We start from the raw sequence: 18,171 nt of genomic DNA on the forward strand, positions 1-18,171 counted from the left end.
TATTGTGGGTTTTTTATGTTTTTAATTTATTTTTGAGAGACAGAGAGAGACAGCTGGAGCAGGGGAGGGTCAGAGAGAGAGGGAGACACAGAATTCGAAGCAGGATCCAGGCTCTGAGCTAGCTGTCAGCACAGAGCCCAGTCCTAGTTGGGACTCAGACTCACATGCTTAACCAACTGAGCCACCCAGGTGCCCCTAGGGCTATTGTGTTTTTGATGGGAAGAAAAAAGTTTTAAATCTTAATCTAATTTCATGTATTAATCTATCCTTTGCACTTTGTACTTTTTGTATTTTAAGACTATATACATGAAAATCTTCAAGCAGCATTATGGCATATTTTTTTAACTGCCCCTAAATATTTTGCACTACCCTAACCTACTATGGGCTGGTATTCTCCAAAAATTTATATGTTAGAAGTCCTAACTAACCCCCAGTATGTCAAAACAGGACTCTATTTTTATTTAACTATGTCATATAAATATATAAATATAATATAATATAATATATATAAAGTTTAATATATATGTTATTGAAACAGGGTGTTGTCGAAAAAGAGCACCAAATGCCAAATAGAAGCAAGGCAAGATTTTATTCGAGGCCAGGCCGGCCAAACCTGATCTCCTGATCTTAAGGAGAAAAGTGCAGAGAATGGCCCCGAACAAAGGTAGCAGTGAGCTTATATGGATTTCAGCAAGGCAGAATACATCATTATTTAGTTAACCAATCACAATTTACAGCATTTCATGGTAGTCAATTATATTGTGATACACGTTTTGGCTGGAACCTATCATTTTAAAGTTCTTGTCTTTTTTCTTAAATTTTGTTTTTTATTTACTTTTGAGAGACAGACAGAGACAGCATGAGCAGGGGAGGGTCAGAGAGAGAGGGAGACACAGAATCCGAAGCAGGCTCCAGGCTCTGAGCTAGCTGTCAGCACAGACCCTGACACGGGGCTTGAACCCATGAACCCTAAGATCATGACCTGAGCCGAAGTCGGACGCTTAACTGACTGAGCCACCCTGGCGCCCCTCTTGTCTTTTAAAATGACCAATCATAGTTAGACACCTAAGCTACTGCAGGGCAGTGACTATGTGACTTTGACCTGTTGACCTTGCCTTGGCCAGATTTTAGTAAAAGGGGTAGGGGAGAGTTTTGCAACCTAAGTTGCAAACGGCATTGTTATAGACGTGAGATGAAGCAGTTAGTGTAAGGACGCAGGTTTGAACCAAACTGACTCCAAGACAGGCTTCAAGTTCCCCTCTGACCTTGGAGGCTTAGGTGTCAGTTTCTCAGAATCATTAGACAATAGAAGGGCACACATTGCCCAAGGCAGGAGGGACCACCCTTGTAACACCCAATCAGGAAAGGCCAGCTAACACCCTTAACATTTCTAAGGGCAGGCCTCAAAGGCTAGTCATGCCCTACGTGAGGGTCCTGGGTCCACTCTGTAATTGGTTAACACTCTAAATGTTGTGATTGGGTCCTGCCAAAAATAACAATGTATATGGTTAAAGTTACTGCCAATAATGATAGGCGATAGTGATTGGGTCACTGTACCTGTGTCACAATTTCCTGTAACCCCCCCTTCCCAAACCCATAAAAGCCCTGCTCCCGCTTTGTTCGGGGCTCTCAGCACGGATCCATTGCGCTGGTAAAGTCTGTGAGCCCGAGCTTAGGTCCGGCCAGCCTAAGCCCATAATAATAAAACCCTTTGCTTTTGCATGCGTGACTTGGTCTCCCCGGTGGTTTCTGGTTTTGGGGATGATCATGAAATCTTGGGCATAACATTAGTAATTCCCGATCACTCTAATATGGAAACTACATAAGCTTTTATATTGATTATTTATGAAATGGGAGTTTAAGCTGAACTTACTACAGTAAGCTTTCTGATATCTTGTAAGTTGATCTATTACAGTTATGTATTTCTTTTCAGAGACAGAGAGGGAGATACAGAATCCGAAGCAGGCTCCAGGCTGTCAGCACAGAACCCAATGCAGGGCTTGAACTGGAAAACCCTGAGATCATGACCTGAGCCGATGTCAGAGGCTTAACTAACTGAGCCACCCAGGCGCTCCAAAAAACATTAAAAAGAGCATTTACATTAGAGTACCAGCATTAGAAACAACTTTCACGTACATTTATTTATTTATTTATTTATTGTCCAAGACAGTGACTTTTATTAAAGCACGGGGACAGACCCATGGAGTGACTGGTTATTTACTTGGGAGCTGGGGGAGGTGATGGCTAGAGGAAATTTCCAAAAGGGTTTTCGTTTGCTAAAGACTCACTGGATCCGGGAGACCTAGCTATTGTCAAGGCAGTTTCCCCTCTAGCAAAGCATTTGCACTAAGACAGGGAATTACTGGAGGAAAGTTAAGTCCTCCGCCCGCCTCAAGGATTTGTCAGTGGGCTGCAGGTTACAAGGAAATTAAATTTTATCTGCCATTTCCTTCTGCCTTTGCTTCCCACGGCTCTCCGATAGTCCATCAGAACTTCTCTCACAGTCCTTCATTGTCAATTGAAGAGAACGTCGAGGTCTTTCTCAGGTTCAAGGGAATGAGAGGCTGTCAGCTGACAGACTGGGTCCCTGGCGAGGCTGCTGGGAACTCTAAGCGAGGTATCAGGCGGAGGCAAAGTATAGGCCAACAGCCCCACGGAACGTGTGTGATAGTCCTCGGGCACTCCTGGCTCCCCCAGAACAAAGGAACGGGGTTTAAGTGCTTGCCACGGTTAATGTGGGAAACTGAGGCAAATGGAAAATGAAATTCCCTTACTGCCTGTAGCCCATTGACAAGTCCTTGACGCCGGCAGAGTGACCTCCCTCTAGGAGCTCAGCTGCCTCAAGGATGACACGTTGCTGGGGACAAAAGAGAATCTCAGCTTAACATTATCCCACCTTGAGGATCCTATAAATCTACTTCCTTTACCTCCACTGCCCCAAGATATATGCTGGCAATCATATACATCCAAAGGGTCTCATGACTGAGGTTTTATTAAACGGTAATAAATGACATTTCCCTAGCAACAGCGAGCCCCTCAAGGTCCTGGAAACCTCGCTTCCAAAATACCTTAGAGACTTCCTCTATCCCTGACCCCCTCCCAGCCTGAGGGTGTATGATGAGTTACTCCGCACAACCGCAGTGCGGCTCTTCCCGCCCACGGGCCCTGTCCTCATGCTTTAATAAAATCACCTTTTTTGCACCAAAGACATTTTCAAGAATTCTTTCTTGGTTGTTGGCTCTGGACTGCCCCCCCACATCACCCCCAAAGTTCATCAAGGCCAATAGTTCCAAGGGGATTTATTGGCTTCGTTCTTCATAAAGTCAGTCTTAATTCCTTAAAGCTATGACCATATCTGAGTCTATGCATGGCTCTCAAATATGACATTTCAGTCAAAATCTTGGTGATATAAGCAGTATTTCCAATGGTGTCCAAGTTTGGACTAAGGCTCACCCAGATGAGAAGGCTCACCTCACGTTAAGATGCCAAATTATGTGGTTTGAAGTGTTGGATTTGGAGCCAATGGCCAAGAAATGATTTTTTAATGTTTTTATTTATTTTTGAGAGAGAGAGAGAGAGAGAGAGAGAGAGAGAGAGAGAGAGAGAGAGAGAGAGAGCGCATGAACCGGAGGGCCAGAGAGAGAGGGAGACACAGAATCTGAAAACAGGTTCCACGCTCTGAGCGGTCAGCACAAAGCCTGACAGGGGGCTCGAACCCAAGGACTCTGAGATCATGACCTGAGCTGAAGTTGGATGCTTAACCGACTGAGCCACCCAGGCGCCCCCCAAGAGTTCATTCTTCTTTTTTTAATTTTTTATGTTTTTTAATTTATTTTTGAGAGACAGAGACAGCACGAGCAGGGGAGGGGAGGGTCAGAGAGAGAGGGAGATACAGAATCCAAAGCAGGCTCCAGGCTCTGAGCTGTCAGCACAAAGCCCAACGCGGCGCTTGAACCCACGAACTGTGAAATCATGACCTGAACCTAAGCTGGACGCTTAACCAACTGAGCCACCCAGGCGCCCCAAGAGTTAATTCTTGAGATGTCTGTCTTCAGTGTAAAAAGGTGGTTTTATTAATTTTTTAAATTTTATTAAAATTTTTTTAATGTTTATTTATTTTTGAGAGAGAGAGACAGAGCACGAGCAGGGGAGGGGCAGAGAGAGAGGGAGAGGCAGAATCAGAAGCAGCTCCAGGCTCCGGGTTGTCAGCACAGAACCCGACACGGGGCTTGAACTCACAGACTGTGAGACCGTGACCTGAGCCAAAGTCAGACGCTTAACCGACTGAGCCACCCAGGCGCCCCTAAAATTTATTTTTGAGAGAGAGACAGCGTGAGCAGTAAGGGTCAGAGAGAGAGGGAGACAATAGAATCTGAAGACAGGCTCCGGGCTCTGAGCTAGCTGTCAGCACAGAGCCCGATGTGGGACTCGAACCCACAAACTGCGAGATCATCCCCTGAACTGAAGCCGGATGCTCAACAGACTGAGCCATCCAGGCGCCCCAAAAGGTGGTTTTATTAATGCACCAGACCGGACCCATGGGCAGAAAGAGCTGCCTACTTCTTTTTAAATTTGTTTTATTGTTGTTAAATTTCAAATTTTTAAAAATTCATTTTTAAAAACAAAACCTTTACGGTAGGGGGAGTAATTACATATATCTCTGCACTTCAACCACACTGGGTGCTTAAGAGGGAACGACGAAGTAAACTGAAGATCCATTTCATATTTAGGTTATAAGACATTTCTTGCTTTTATAGACTTTAAGTCGTGTGTTAATTTTAAGTCCATGGAGTCGGCGATGCCATGTGCCTGCCTGACTCCCTGAGGATGAATTCCCAGCCTCCTGGCCCCTGGCAGGTGGATTCTGAGCGGGGATGGGGGTGGGGGAACTGCACACTCGCAGAGTCCCCGGCAGGACAGACTGCCCATGGCCCACGGTGGCGGGGACCTGCTCGCTGACCCCGTTGGCCGGCTCACCTCCCTTGCTTCATTCCCAGGATGGCCTCACAGATAATCCTCCTCTCGCCTGGGGTCCGCTTCGGGGAGGAACCAAACCAAACTCCACACCCCCTCTCCGTCCCGGGGTCAGTGAAGAGCGAGTCTTCTCCACACTTGCAGCTGGAGTCCCACCTCGCCTCTCCGTCTCCTTCTCTCCGGCTCCTTTCAGTGTCAGTCTTCCTCGCTTGGAGACCCACGGACCCAGCACCGGGACCCGCGGACGGCGCTGGCTCCTCCCGGCCGCAGGGGGCGCTGTGGGGCCGGACCGGTTGCGAGTCCCAGCGTGCACCGCGCCGGGCCTGAGCCTGCGGGGCTGGGCGGAGCCAGAGGCTGTGCGCCGAAAGCGGTGCCGCGGGGCCTCCCGGGCGTTTAGCGTCGCAGGGGCGGGGGCCGGGGCCGGTGGGGATCGTGGAGGGCCATGGCCGAGCCGGCTCCGGTAAGAGAAGCTGCCTGCGCGGACGCCCAGATTCGGGGCTCGGGGCGGGTCTTCGGGCTCCGGCTTGGCGGGCACCCATGCAGGGTCCTCGCGGGGCGGCAGCGGAGACCTGGTGCAGTGGAGTCTTGGAGGTCGCGCTAGGCTCTGAATGTAAGGTCTGGACCCTGGACGGAGCCGGTGGCCGCCGGAGGTCGTAAGTGGCCGCACTCCCGAACAAGCAGTGCGTGGACTAGGCCGACTCGGCAGGGGGCCGTGCCTGGGCCGGGGGCGCCTGGGCGTGGCGGGGGCTGCCACTGGAGAGGAGAGAAATGGGTCTGGTTCCCGCGATGGGTGTTACAGCTCAGCCAGTTTTACACGATAGTTCCTGAATTCAGAACAAGTGTTTTAAAAAACTTGAGATTCTGGGCGGTTGAAATGAAGGCTGGTAGCGGCTTGAATACGATAATCCACCCGCTAACGTTTATGTTCAGTGTAAGAAGGAAGACAGGACGGAAGGAATAGAATAGGATATAAAAATCTAAGCAGAATACAGTGTTACGGTAATACTTAGCAGTATTTGATTGTATAATATTTTGTTGTAATCTAGGTGTAGAAGGAATGGCCATTTATTATGTTTTTTTTTAATTTTTTAAATGTTTTATTAATTTTTGATACAGGAGAGACAGCATGAGAGGGGGAGGGTCAGGGAGAGAAGGAGACACAGAACTGGAAGCAGGCTCCAGGCTCTGAGCTAGCTGTCAGCACAGAGCCTGACGCGGGGCTCGAACCCACGAATGTGACATCTGACCTGAGCCGAAGTCGGAGGCTTAACCGACTGAGCCACCCAGGCGCCCCTATTATGTTTTTTAATACCTTACAAACTTTCATCTTGAGCATTTTTTCTGATTACTAAATCAATTCGTGATGTTATTTCAAAATAGCGTTAATTTAAAAAGATAGCATTGTCTCCGCTAGGAAAACATAATTCCTAGGATTAAATATTCCAAAGACAGGCAACACTTTTATGGAGAAATTATAAATAAATAGGAGCTAGCCAGGCCGTTAGATGGAAAGACTAAATATGGTAGTAAAGATGGTACTTTTCTTCCAAGTTAATATGTACATTTACTACAGTTTTATCAGAATGGCGGTACGATTTTTGTGAATTTAGATAAACAGATTTTCAATTTCATTTGGAAAAATAAGGATCAAAAATATGATTCTGAAAAAAGAACAAGGAACAGGGAGTTGCCCTAGTGGGTAGTAAAACTTATTGTAAGCCCATAGAATTAATAGTGTTACTTTGTGCAGAGGTAGACACAGAGCAGCGTCTGTTTCTCAGAAATAAATAAACATTAAAAAATTAATTAAACAAGATAAAAACATTAAAAATTTAGGGAAAAATGTTAAAAATTACATTCCAGGTAAAATGTAAAATATTAGCATGAAAAGTAAAACTTAAGCTTTTTGGAATAAAGTTTAGAATATCTAAGAAAACATTGATATATTAGCATCGAAGTTGAAAATTTATGTACAATAGAACCATAAATAAAATGAAAAGATAAGACACGGGGCACCTGGGTGGCTCAGTCCTTGAACGTCTGACTTCAGCTCAGGTCATGATCTCATGGTTTGTGAGTTTGAGCCCCGCGTAGGGCTCTCTGCTGTCAGCACAGAACCTGCTTTGGACCCTCTGTCCCCTCCTCTCTCTGCCCCTGCCATGCTCATTCTTTCTCCCCCTCAAAATAAATAAACTTAAAAAAATAGAAAAAATAAAAGATAAGACATACACAAGGAGAAAGTATTTGTAACCTAATTTAGTCAACAGTTAATCAATATACAAGTTATATAAAGAAATTTTAGAAGTGAGCGGCACCTGGGTGGCTCAGTCAGTTGAGCATCTGACTCTTGGGTTCAGCTTAGATCGTGATCTTAGTTTGTGAGCTCTAGCCCGGCATCAGGCTCTGCACTGATGACTTGGAGCCTCGTTGGGATTCTCCCTCTCTCTCTCTCTCTCTCTCTCTCTCTCTCTCTCTCTGTCCCTCCCCTGCTTGTGCGGTCACTCTCTCAAAATAAATAAACTTAAAAAAAATCCTAGAAATGAAAGGACAAGTGACCCAGTAGATAAAGGATCTGAACGGTCATTTCACAGAACCTAAAATAAATGGTCAATGGATAAAAGAATAGATTAAAAATTGTGACATATTCAGACAATGGAACACCACACAAAGTTAAATCAGTTCTGTGTGTATCAACGTGGACAGACCTTTTTTTTTTTTGAATGCTTTTTATTTTTATTTTTGAGAGACAAGGAGAGAGAGCGTGAGCAGGGAAGAGTCAGAGAGAGAGAGAGACAGAATCTGAAAGCAGCCTCCAGACTCTGAGCTAGCTCTCTGCACAGTGCCCAACGCGGGGCCCGAACCCACGAACGGTGAGATCATGACCTGAGCTGCAGCCGGACACTTAACCAACTAAGCTACCCAGGTGCCCTAGACTTTTTTTTTTTAATTTTTTAACATTTATTTATTTTTGAGAGAGAGAGACAGATCATGAGCAGGGGAAGGGCAGAGAGAGAGGACACATGGAATCAGAAGCAGGCTCCAGGTTCCGAGCTGCCAGCACAGAGCCCGACTCAGAGCTCGAACCCATGAACTGCAAGATCATGACCTGAGCTGAAGTTGGACGCTCAATCAACTGAGCTACCCAGGTGCCCCAGCATGGACAGGTCTCAAAATGTTAAGTGAAAAATCCAAGCTGCAGTATAATAAAGCATTGGTGCATAAAAGACAAAGTAATATTTATAGATACTTAGGTGTATTTAAAAATTAAAAACAGGAGCACCTGGGTGGCTCAGTTGGTTAAGCCTCCGACTTCAGCTCAGGTCAGATCTCACGTTTGTGGGTTTGAGCCCCACGTCAGGCTCTGTGCTGACAGCTAGCTCAGAGCCTGGAACCTGCTTCCGGTTCTGTGTCTCCTTCTCTCTCTGCCCCTCCCCTCCTCATGCTCTGTCTCTCTCTGCATCAAAAATAAATAAAACATTAAAAAATTAAAAATTAAAAACATGAATTGAAAAGTTATATGCATGTATTATTTGCTTCTTGGAAGAGAGACGGGGACTGAGTGTAAGATATTGAAGGGGCACCTGGGTGGCTCCATCTGTTGAGCTGCCAGCAATTGAGTTTGGCTCAGGTCATGATGTCATGGTTTGTGGGACTGAGCCCCAAGTCAGGCTCTGTGCTGACAGCGTGGAGTCTGCTTGGGATTTTCTCTCTGTCCCTTCCCCTTGCCCATTCCCTTCCTCTCTCAAAATAAATCAGTATTTAAAAGAAATAATACGGCACCTGGGTGGCTCAGTTGGTTAAGCATCTGACTCTTCATTTCAACTTAAGTCGTGATCACATGGTTTGGGAGATTGAGCCCCACATTGGGCTCTGTACTGATAATTCAGAGCCTCCTTGGGATTCTCTCTCCCTCTCTCTCGACCCCTCCCTTGCTCACACATTCTCCCTCTCTCTCAAATAAACTTAAAAAGATAAATGTTAGGGGCGCCTGGGTGGCTCAGTTGGTTGAGTGTCCGACTTCGGCTCAGGTCATGATATCACGGTTCATGGGTTCGAGCCCCATGTCGGGCTCTGTGCTGACTGCTAGCTCAGAGCCTGGAGCCTGATTCTGATTCTGTGTCTCTTTTTCTCTCTGCCCTTCCCCTGTTCACACTCTGTCTCTCAAAAATAAATAAATGTAAAAAAATAAAATAAAATAAAATAAAAAATAAATGTTAAAAAGATTTAAAAAAACATTGAAGAGGGACTAAAGAGGACTTGAGTTTCATCTGTCATATTTCATTAAAAGGAAATACAAAGAAAATGTTAAATTTGTTAAATCAACAGTGTACTGTTAACAACCAGGATACTTGTTATAATGTTTTAATTTTCTGAATCTTAAAGTAAGGAATTTAATCAGAAGAGCAGAATAAATATATTTTAAACAAAAACATGCATTCGTTTCTGCTACAATACATCACACGCATTTCTAAAAATCAGTGCAATGCAAAATTCATGTCATAAAAACCACAGCTTACTGGAGGAATGGTGTTTAGACATACAACACTCATAAAGTTCCACAGTGATGTGTTGAAAAGAAAAGATAGGAACCTAATAAAAACACACTTTTATGCATATTAAATTATAAAAAAAAATAAACCATCTTAAAAACTGCCTTAAGTTTGCTTATGGAAGTAGGTGTAAGAAGCAGTGAGATGGAAAAAGTATTATCGGAAATCAGAGGGGAGGTTTTAACATCCGGTTTGGATAGGTCCGCTCATAAAACAGTAATCTGGATTTACCCTCTAAAGGATGGATTCTCGAAGGGTGTGTGGGGGCGCGTTTTGTATATTCCTTCCCATCTCTGGCAGCCTGGCGTGCTTTCTTGCCTTGCCGCTGCTGACATTCTGTAACTGGATGATTGTGTTGTGGGGGGCAATCTGGCACACTGTAGGGTGTTTCTCAGAATCCACTAGATGCAAGTAGCAGCCGCCACCCAGTCCTGACACAAATGTCTCCAGACAAACCTCCTTTGTGGTGTAAAATCGTCCTGATGGTGAACTGACGGAGAGTTTCTCACTGACGAAATTGCATATAAGCAAGTGTAAAATTTTGTGACAAATTGTTCTTGTTTCAATTTTTTATAATACTTTTAATTTATTTTTGAGAGACAGAGACAGTTCAAGCAGGGGAGGGTCAGAGAGAGAGGGAGATACAGAATCCAAAGCAGGCTCCAGGATCTAAGCTGTCAGCACAGAGCCTGACGTGGGGCTCGAACCCATGAACCTTGAGATCATGACCTGAGCCGAAGCTGGATGCTAAACCAACTAAGCAACCCAGGCGCCCCTCCAAATAAATTTTTAAAAACTTTAAAGAGAAAGCAATAGGGGCTCCTAGCTGGCTCAGTTAGTAGGGCGTGTGACTCTTGATCTCAGGGTGGTGAGCTCAAGCCCCACGTTTGGTGTAGAGATTGCCTAAAAAGAAAAAAAGTCTTAAATATAATTTTAAAATGAGAGAAAAGGAAACAACGTGCATTTAATGTAGATACTTTAATAAATATATAGTTTATCTGCTTCTAGTTTAAACCTTAGACAGATGTATGCTATCATCACTATTATTTGACATCATTCCAGCCAATGCAGTAAGAAAAATAAGAAATTATTGGCTCAAATAGTTAAAAGAAATATTAATTTGTAGACCTCATTCTCTACATAGACACTCCAAGGCAATCAGCTAAAGTGTAAGCCAACAAGGGAATTCATTTCCAGAATAAACACAAAAATTAGCTTCCCAAGGTTTCATAATTAGAAAATTAAGTGGGGGGGAAAAAAAAACCCCAAGCATGGTAGCAACTGAAATTCTTCAGTCCCCAGGAATGAGCCTATTGAGAATTATGTAAAATCTATATGAAGAAAACTAATTTTACTAAACATAAAAATATCTAGAAAAATGAGAGGTGTTTTAAGGTGGGAAGATCCCATATTTTAGAGATCCAGTCCTCCCCCACGTTAGTATATTAATCATATTCCTATCAGAATGCCATTAGAACTTGTAGAAATTTAACAAAATATCTTTCCTGTTTATGTAGAGGAAGAAAATAGACAAGAAAAGTCAAGACATTTTCCTGTGAGAAATGACTGAAGGGTGCTGCTTGGTGGCCATGCCTCTTAAAAAGCAAAATATCTGAGAGAGCTGTAAGAATTAAACTCCAATTTGGGGACAAAAGTAGATTCAAGTATAAATGGAAGCCAGATTAATGAAAAACGATCCCAAATCAATGGTGAAAGACTAGACTGTTCAGTAAGTTTTGTGATAACTGAATATCCACGCGGAAAAAGAACTATGTCCCTTCCTGCTGTGCTACATTTAATAAGTCCCAGATGGAAACACGTCTAATAAAAGTTCTATGAGTGTTAGGGAGAGTTTAATAGAGTATTTTATACTCTTAGAATAGGAAAAGTCTTCAAATCAAGATACTAAACCCTAAAGCCACAAACGAGGTTCTCCTGAAAAGTATAATAATACAAGAATAAAGCAGTGCGGAAGATGGAGAGATTATCTTTATTTGAAAATTTTTACTGTATCCCACCATAAACTTAACAGGATTGATAAACAGTATGGTACACGAATTGGATACAAAATAAGTTCACAAAAATCAGTAACTTTTTAAAAAACTAGTAATAATTTGAAATGGCATCCCAAAAGGGGTGGTTCCACTTACAATTGTTGGAAAGACCACAGAAAAGCAGAAGTAAAGTTAATAAGAAAGACTCTGAACATTTATGCAGAAAATAATTACATTATTAAGGATAGCAGGCAGGACCACATAAATGGAAAATATATACAGTTAATGCAATCGAAACTGAATTCCAGTGCACTTTTGTGTTGTTGGACAAAGTGATGTTGGAGTATGTGAGGAAGAATAAATACCCAGGAAATCAGAGCAGTAACTTGAAAAAGAATGTGAGGAGAGGGTAAGACTTGTCACCCCAGGATTACAATAGTGCATAGAAAGTGTAAGAGAACATACAGATTCACATATGTATGAAAACCTAATATATGCGAAGATTAAAGGTTAGCATTCCAATCTAAGAAGAAAGGATAGTATATTTAATGGTGTGTGATTGGCTCTCAAATGTATCTATTAAAGATGCCAATCTCATCTGTAGAATTTTATTTATTAAAAAAATTTTTTTATATCTTTATTTTATTTTGAGAGAGAGAGAGTGTGCATGTGTGGGGTAGGACAGAGAAAGAAGGAGATGCAGAATCTGAAGCAGTCTCCAGGCACTGAGCTGTCAGCACAGAGCCTGATGCGGGGCTCGAACCCACAGACTGAGATCATGACCTGAGCCAAAGTCAGCCGCTTAACTGACTGAGCCACCCAGGTGCCCCAATTTATTTATTTTTTAATATTTTCTTATTTATTTTGAGAGAGAGAAACTGCGAGCAGGGGAAGGGCAGAGGGAGAGGGAGAGCATCCCAAGCAGGCTTCCCACTGTCAGCACTGAGCCTGATGCAGGGCTTGATTTCATAAACTGTGAGATTGTGATATGAGCCAAAATTAAGAGCCAGAACCTCAACAGACTGAGCCACTCTGGTGCCCCTCATCTATAGAATTAAATTGCAAGCCTAAGACCAAAAAATATGAGTAGAATATTTATATATCTTTTTGATATGGGGGACACTTAAAAAGCTGGAAACTATGGGGGTACCTCGGTGGCTCAGTCTCACGTTCTTTCTCTCTGAAAAATAAACATTAAAAATTTTTTTATTTTAGTTATATAATTTTTTCTGTTTTTATTTATTTTTGAGAGAGAGCACGAGCACGGGAGGGGCAGAGAGAGAGGGCGATACAGAATCTGAAGCAGGCTACAGGCTCAGAGCTAGCTGTCAGCACAGAGCCTGATGCAGGGCTCAAACCCATGAACTGCGAGATCATGACCTGAGCCAAAGCTGGACACTCAACTGACTAAGCCACCCAGGCGCCCCCCCTCAAATTATTTTTTTTAATTTAAAAAGCTGGAAACTATGGGAAGGACTGACAGATCAAATAAAAGGCTCAAGATGCAAACAACTGGGGGAGAAAATGTTTGCTAGTCAATGAATGGACAATTAACCCTAATATAAAGAAGTCCATTCAAATTATAGGAGTCGATGAGAATGTTGAGCAAAGGATGTGAACAGACATGTGCAAAGATACTGGAGTGCCCTCACACCCAAAAAGTATAAAAGGGATGTTAAACCTCACGAATGAATGCAAATTAAAACAATGAAATATAATTTTTTACCCATTAATATTGGTAACAAAATTTTTAACGGCTTAAAAACATGGGGCACCTGGGTGGCTCAGTTGGTTAAGCATCCAACTTGGGCTCAGGTCATGATCTCAGTTTGTGGGTTTGAGCCCCGCATCAGGCTCTGTGCCAACAGCTCAGAGCCTGGAGCTGCTTCAGATTCTGTGTCACCCCTTCTCTCTGACCCTCCCCTGCTCATGCTCTGTCTCTCTCTGTTTCTCAATAATAAATAAGTGTTAAAAAATTATAAAAATAAAAACATCCTGTGCTGGCAAAGGTGCAAAGAAGTAAGTCTCAATAGCAAAAGGGCAAAAGGGCGGTATCCTTTTTGGAAGGCAGTCTAGTGGTACTTATTAAACTGAACATGTTTATACCTTCTGCTTTAGTAGTTCTCCTTTTTAGGCTTTATCTTACAGAGGTAAAAGCACTAGTATATCAGGAAGCATATCAGAGCATTGTTTGTAACTTATAAAGGAAATGGAAACTATCATATCCCATCCGTGGGGTATATGTACCCATGCAATGGAATATAATTCAATTTGCAAAAGCCTGGTTTTGCCTATACACCATTGACCTGGAAAGATACAGTGACATACCAAGTGAAGTTACACAGTTTTATTCCCATTTTCATTTTTAAAAGAAGAAAAATATTCTATACATAGGCACATATGGTTCAAACAAGCATGAGGAACCACAAAAGGCAGAGCAGTTAACAGAGCCACATGGTTGGAGTAGGGGGAGGAAAGTGCTCAAGGAGGAAGCTGCTGAATACGCAAAAAACCAGGTCCGCTACAAAAATCTTTTAAATTGATGAAAAGGAGGGACACCTGGTTGGCCAGTGGGTAGCGCGGGTGATTCTGGGTCTCAGGGTTGGGAGTTCGAGCCCCATGTTGAGGGTAGTGTTTACTTAAACGAGAAAGAAAATAAATTGATGAGAAGGAGCTGAAATCATTTTGAAGCAATAATGACTATGTATTATGTCTAATTTCAGTTACCTCTGACTTTTGAAGATGTTGCCATTTATTTCTCTGAACAAGAATGGCAAAGTCTGGAAGCGTGGCAGAGGGAGCTTTACAAGCATGTGATGAGAACCAATTATGAGATTCTTGTTTCTCTAGGTAAGAAGCGCTTGACTTGGGGGCGGGTCATGGAACTGGCCCTGAAAGAGGTCTTGGCCTCTGGAGTCTCCTGTTGGGTGGCCAGGTTTCTCAGAAATCAACTCAGAAAGGTGTGTGTGTTGTGTTTTTTTTTTTAACCCAGAGTCATATGTTAGTACTTCTGCAGGCACTGCTCATCCTTACTCGTGGGTAGATATTGTCACATGAGAATGTTTAAGACTGTGTGATGTGTGTCAGAGGTGACCAAATACATCAGTACCCAGGACTTGTAGTCACTACGCACTCAGAGGGTGTCATGATTTCCATACAGGGGACTCCTCGCTCATATCCATAACGTACCCTAGGGGGTCCCTACGTGTCAGCTTTCACAGTGGGGTCTGTATAGCTCAGAAAAGCTACGGTGTCTCCCCGCAGTGAGGTTTTGTAAGGCTAGACGCTGAGATGTCTAGCGGGGCTGTCCCTGCCTGGTTAAGTAATGGGCGTTCTTTTTAGTCTCGCTCCTTACTTGGTCTTTATATGTATTTTTTAATTTGTCAAACGTGGTTTTTAAAAATCAGTCTGTTCAGAGAAGTGTCTCTACTTCATCCTCATTCGGGCACTCAGTTCATTTCCCAAGGCAACCACGTTTCACCTTTTCTGTTTTAGTTTCTAGTCTGGTTTCCTCCAGTCTAACTATCATGCTTACATCTCGATTTCTTGATTTATTGCATTTAGACAGCATTAACTCATTACTATGAAAAATGAGGCATAACGCATTTATATGATCTTCCTTCTGTCTCCTTTTTTCCCTTGTCCCCAAGTTTTGAGGGGTTTTTTTTTTTCATGCCTCTACTGGCTAACTTAAATAATAAACTTCTAGATAATGTTCCGTCAACTTCATATTTTACATCTCTTGGTTCCTTCAGGAGTCTGAGCCCCACGTTGGGTTCTGTGCTGACAGCTCAGAGCCTGGAGCCTTCTTTGGATTCTGTGTCTCCCTCTCTCTCTGCCCCTCCCCCGCTTGTACTCTCTCTGTCTCTCTCTCTTTCAGAAATAAATAAAACATTTCAAAAATAAAATAAAAAATAAAGAACAAATAAAAAACAAAAGATATTCTTTTTCTCATGAGAGCAGTCTTAGGATTCTTTTGGGATTGAAGTCAGATTTCAGAGGGCAAGGAGGACTCTAGAACAGTGATCTGTCTCCACATGTTACACCATTCTGACATTTTATTCCTGATGCAGGCATTACCCAGCTCACCCTCTTTCTCTGATTTGAACCATACATTGATCTCCCTTTAGCAATCTATGGAGCATACTTTAGGTTATTTTATTGAAATATATATTTTATATATATTACTGTTAAATATATTTTATTGAAAAACTCTTACTTGAAAATAAACATTTCTTTTGGGAAATGGGGGTACTGTATTAGAAAATCTTGTCACTATTTTCATCTGCTTATTTCATTGCTTACAATCCTTTTTATTCGAACTCCACCATGTTTGGGGTCGTGATTCGCACTGTCAACCAGAGAACTTCTGACAGTGTTTTAGTTGGGCATTCCGGTCTTATTTTGCCATCTCCCCCTCTTCCCATGGTATCTCCCGCTCTCTTCAGGGCTGTCCCACCAGCCTCAAAGCCTTCTGCTGGAGAGTTTTATGAAATCCATGACTAAATGCATATTGCTAGGCATACGGGACCAAGATACGATTTAAACAGTAGAACTGATATAACAGGTCCAGATAGATGAGGAAGAACTTTCAGGATGTTTGGGCAGTTTTACTCCTCTGTGTAACCCTATAATCTATCATTTGACATCTCTTCTCATACATTTTCCCAGGAATACGTTTTAAAAATTTAAAACCAACTCAGTGTGCTTTACATTTAGTGCTCAAAGAAACCAGACTACCCTGTCTGATTTCTTTGTACAGATGATGGACTTCCCAAACCAGAGCTAATATCATGGATTGAACAGGGGAGAGAGTTCTTCAAGAACTGGGGAGAATCACAGAAATCAGGAAACCTCATTTGCTCTTCAGCTGGTCTGCATTTTGATCCGGTTACCAAGGGACATCTGATCTGGCGTGAGTATTAAGAAACTAGGGCCCTTTCCCTAAGACATCTCATTCAGGTGTCTTCTTTCAGTTCTCTGATCTTGTCTTCCTGTTTGGCTAGGCTGAGGCTTGATGTCTGGGATATTCTAGAGGAAGGCAGTACGGCACAGTGGTTAGGAGTGTGGGTCCTGGACTCTGAGTCTGGATCTTGCCCTTTCTGGGTCACCGTGGGCAAGTTATTCAGCCTCTGGATGTTTCCGTTTCCTGGCCTATGAAATGATGCTAAGAGGACCTACAGTACAGGTTTAAATAGGTCAACATATGTAAAGTGTTAAAAAGATACCAGGCCCACAGCAAGAGCTCAGTAGATGGGCACGACAGTTAGTAGGCAGGGCTGGTGTGGGGCAGGGTGGTAGTGGGAATTCGAGACTGGTGATCTAAATCCCAGTGACCAAAATTGCTTCCTTCCTATCTGGGAACTGTTGTCTTTATTTGAATACCTAGAATTTAGCTCTCCTCTGTTGTTTCTTGTTATGATAGGAGAGTTTGAAATGTTTGGATTCTTAAAAGTCAGCATTAAAGTATGGAATGAGAAAGCCAATGGGAGCATCGTTCTAAGAAATGTATTTAGTTTGCTTAGTTTGTTGCTGCTGCTTTCTGGACAGTAAAGCAGTTTTGCTTCACAAATTCTCTCACTTTTTACCATCTATTATCGGTTCTTCCAAGAAACCTGTTTAAAAGGTTGGTGGGAATAGGGGTGAAGAAGGGGGAATAGAGACCAGGCCCTGCTGCCTGGCCTGAGGGACAGCCCCTGGGTCACATGGGACCATGGTGTTAGGGTCTATTGGTGACCACAGAAACCCCTCCACATCAAAACAACACAAGTTGGATGGTCCTGTAGTCATAATGGTGGGGGGGCCTTATGGGGTGTCGGTTTAGTTTAGCAGACTCTCACCGAACTCCTACTCATTAAATGGAACCACACTGAAATGTTGTTGGTTGTCCAGCTCCCTGGGAGCTGAGTTCCTGGGTCACCAGATGTCACTATTACTGCTCCCTTTCTGGTGATACAAGCCTATCGTCATGACACAGACAGTAATACTGACTGAATTTTTGTTCTCCATTTCAGGAAGCCAACAAGCTGTGAATTCAGGAGAAGCTAAATGCCTTTTCCAAGTGGCTCCCGTAGAGGGCCAGTGCCCCTCGGAACCCTCGCTAGGAGAAAGGGCAGATACTTCCTTCAGGCCTGACGAGAGCATCTCCCTCATGAACCTACACGGACATGACACTCGGGCCCCAATTCCAGTAGTTCCCAGCTGCAGGGAACGTACCCAGAGAGAAGGAATCCCAAGTCCCAGAACTCTGGGTCCCCCTGCCTTCCAGAAGGTCCCCTCTTGGGAGGGCACCCAGCACCCCAGCGCCGTCTGTGAGGAAAGCTTTTGGAAGAACCACTTAGAGAAGCACCAGAGGAGTCACTTGAGGGACCAGCCATGTAGGTCCTGGAAAAAATTCAGCAAACAGGCTGATCCACAGCAACATGGCAGCATCGCTCAGGGGCAGAGGCGCTTCCGGTGTCACGACTGTGGGCGGAGCTTCCACCGGAAGCGGTATTTGCTCCGGCATCTGGCTGTACACGCGGAGACGAACGCCCTGCAGGGCCCTGAATGTAAACTGTGCGGCCCGAACAAGCAGACCCTTCTCGGCCAGCGGCTCCGGCGCAGCGCGGAGAAGCCGTTCCAGTGCCCCAGATGTGACCAGCACGCTCTCC

At 43.6% G+C, this 18,171-nt stretch overlaps 1 protein-coding gene across 1 annotated transcript in view; it reads left to right on the forward strand.

Moving 5' to 3' along the window:
• The first annotated feature begins 5,328 nt into the window (after nt 1–5,328).
• The window catches only part of LOC115304381 (zinc finger protein 786-like), a 14,299-nt gene continuing 1,456 nt past the window's right edge, over nt 5,329–18,171 (forward strand). Inside the window, exons 1-4 of the mRNA XM_029954544.1 lie at nt 5,329–5,434; nt 14,242–14,368; nt 16,281–16,433; nt 17,533–18,164. Of these exons, the coding sequence (XP_029810404.1) occupies nt 5,417–5,434; nt 14,242–14,368; nt 16,281–16,433; nt 17,533–18,164 (930 nt within the window). The 5' untranslated portion in view covers nt 5,329–5,416. The remainder of the gene's footprint in view (nt 5,435–14,241; nt 14,369–16,280; nt 16,434–17,532; nt 18,165–18,171) is intronic.

The sequence above is a fragment of the Suricata suricatta genome, chromosome 2 (genome assembly GCF_006229205.1).
Source record: "Suricata suricatta isolate VVHF042 chromosome 2, meerkat_22Aug2017_6uvM2_HiC, whole genome shotgun sequence".
NCBI classification, from domain to species: domain Eukaryota; kingdom Metazoa; phylum Chordata; class Mammalia; order Carnivora; family Herpestidae; genus Suricata; species Suricata suricatta.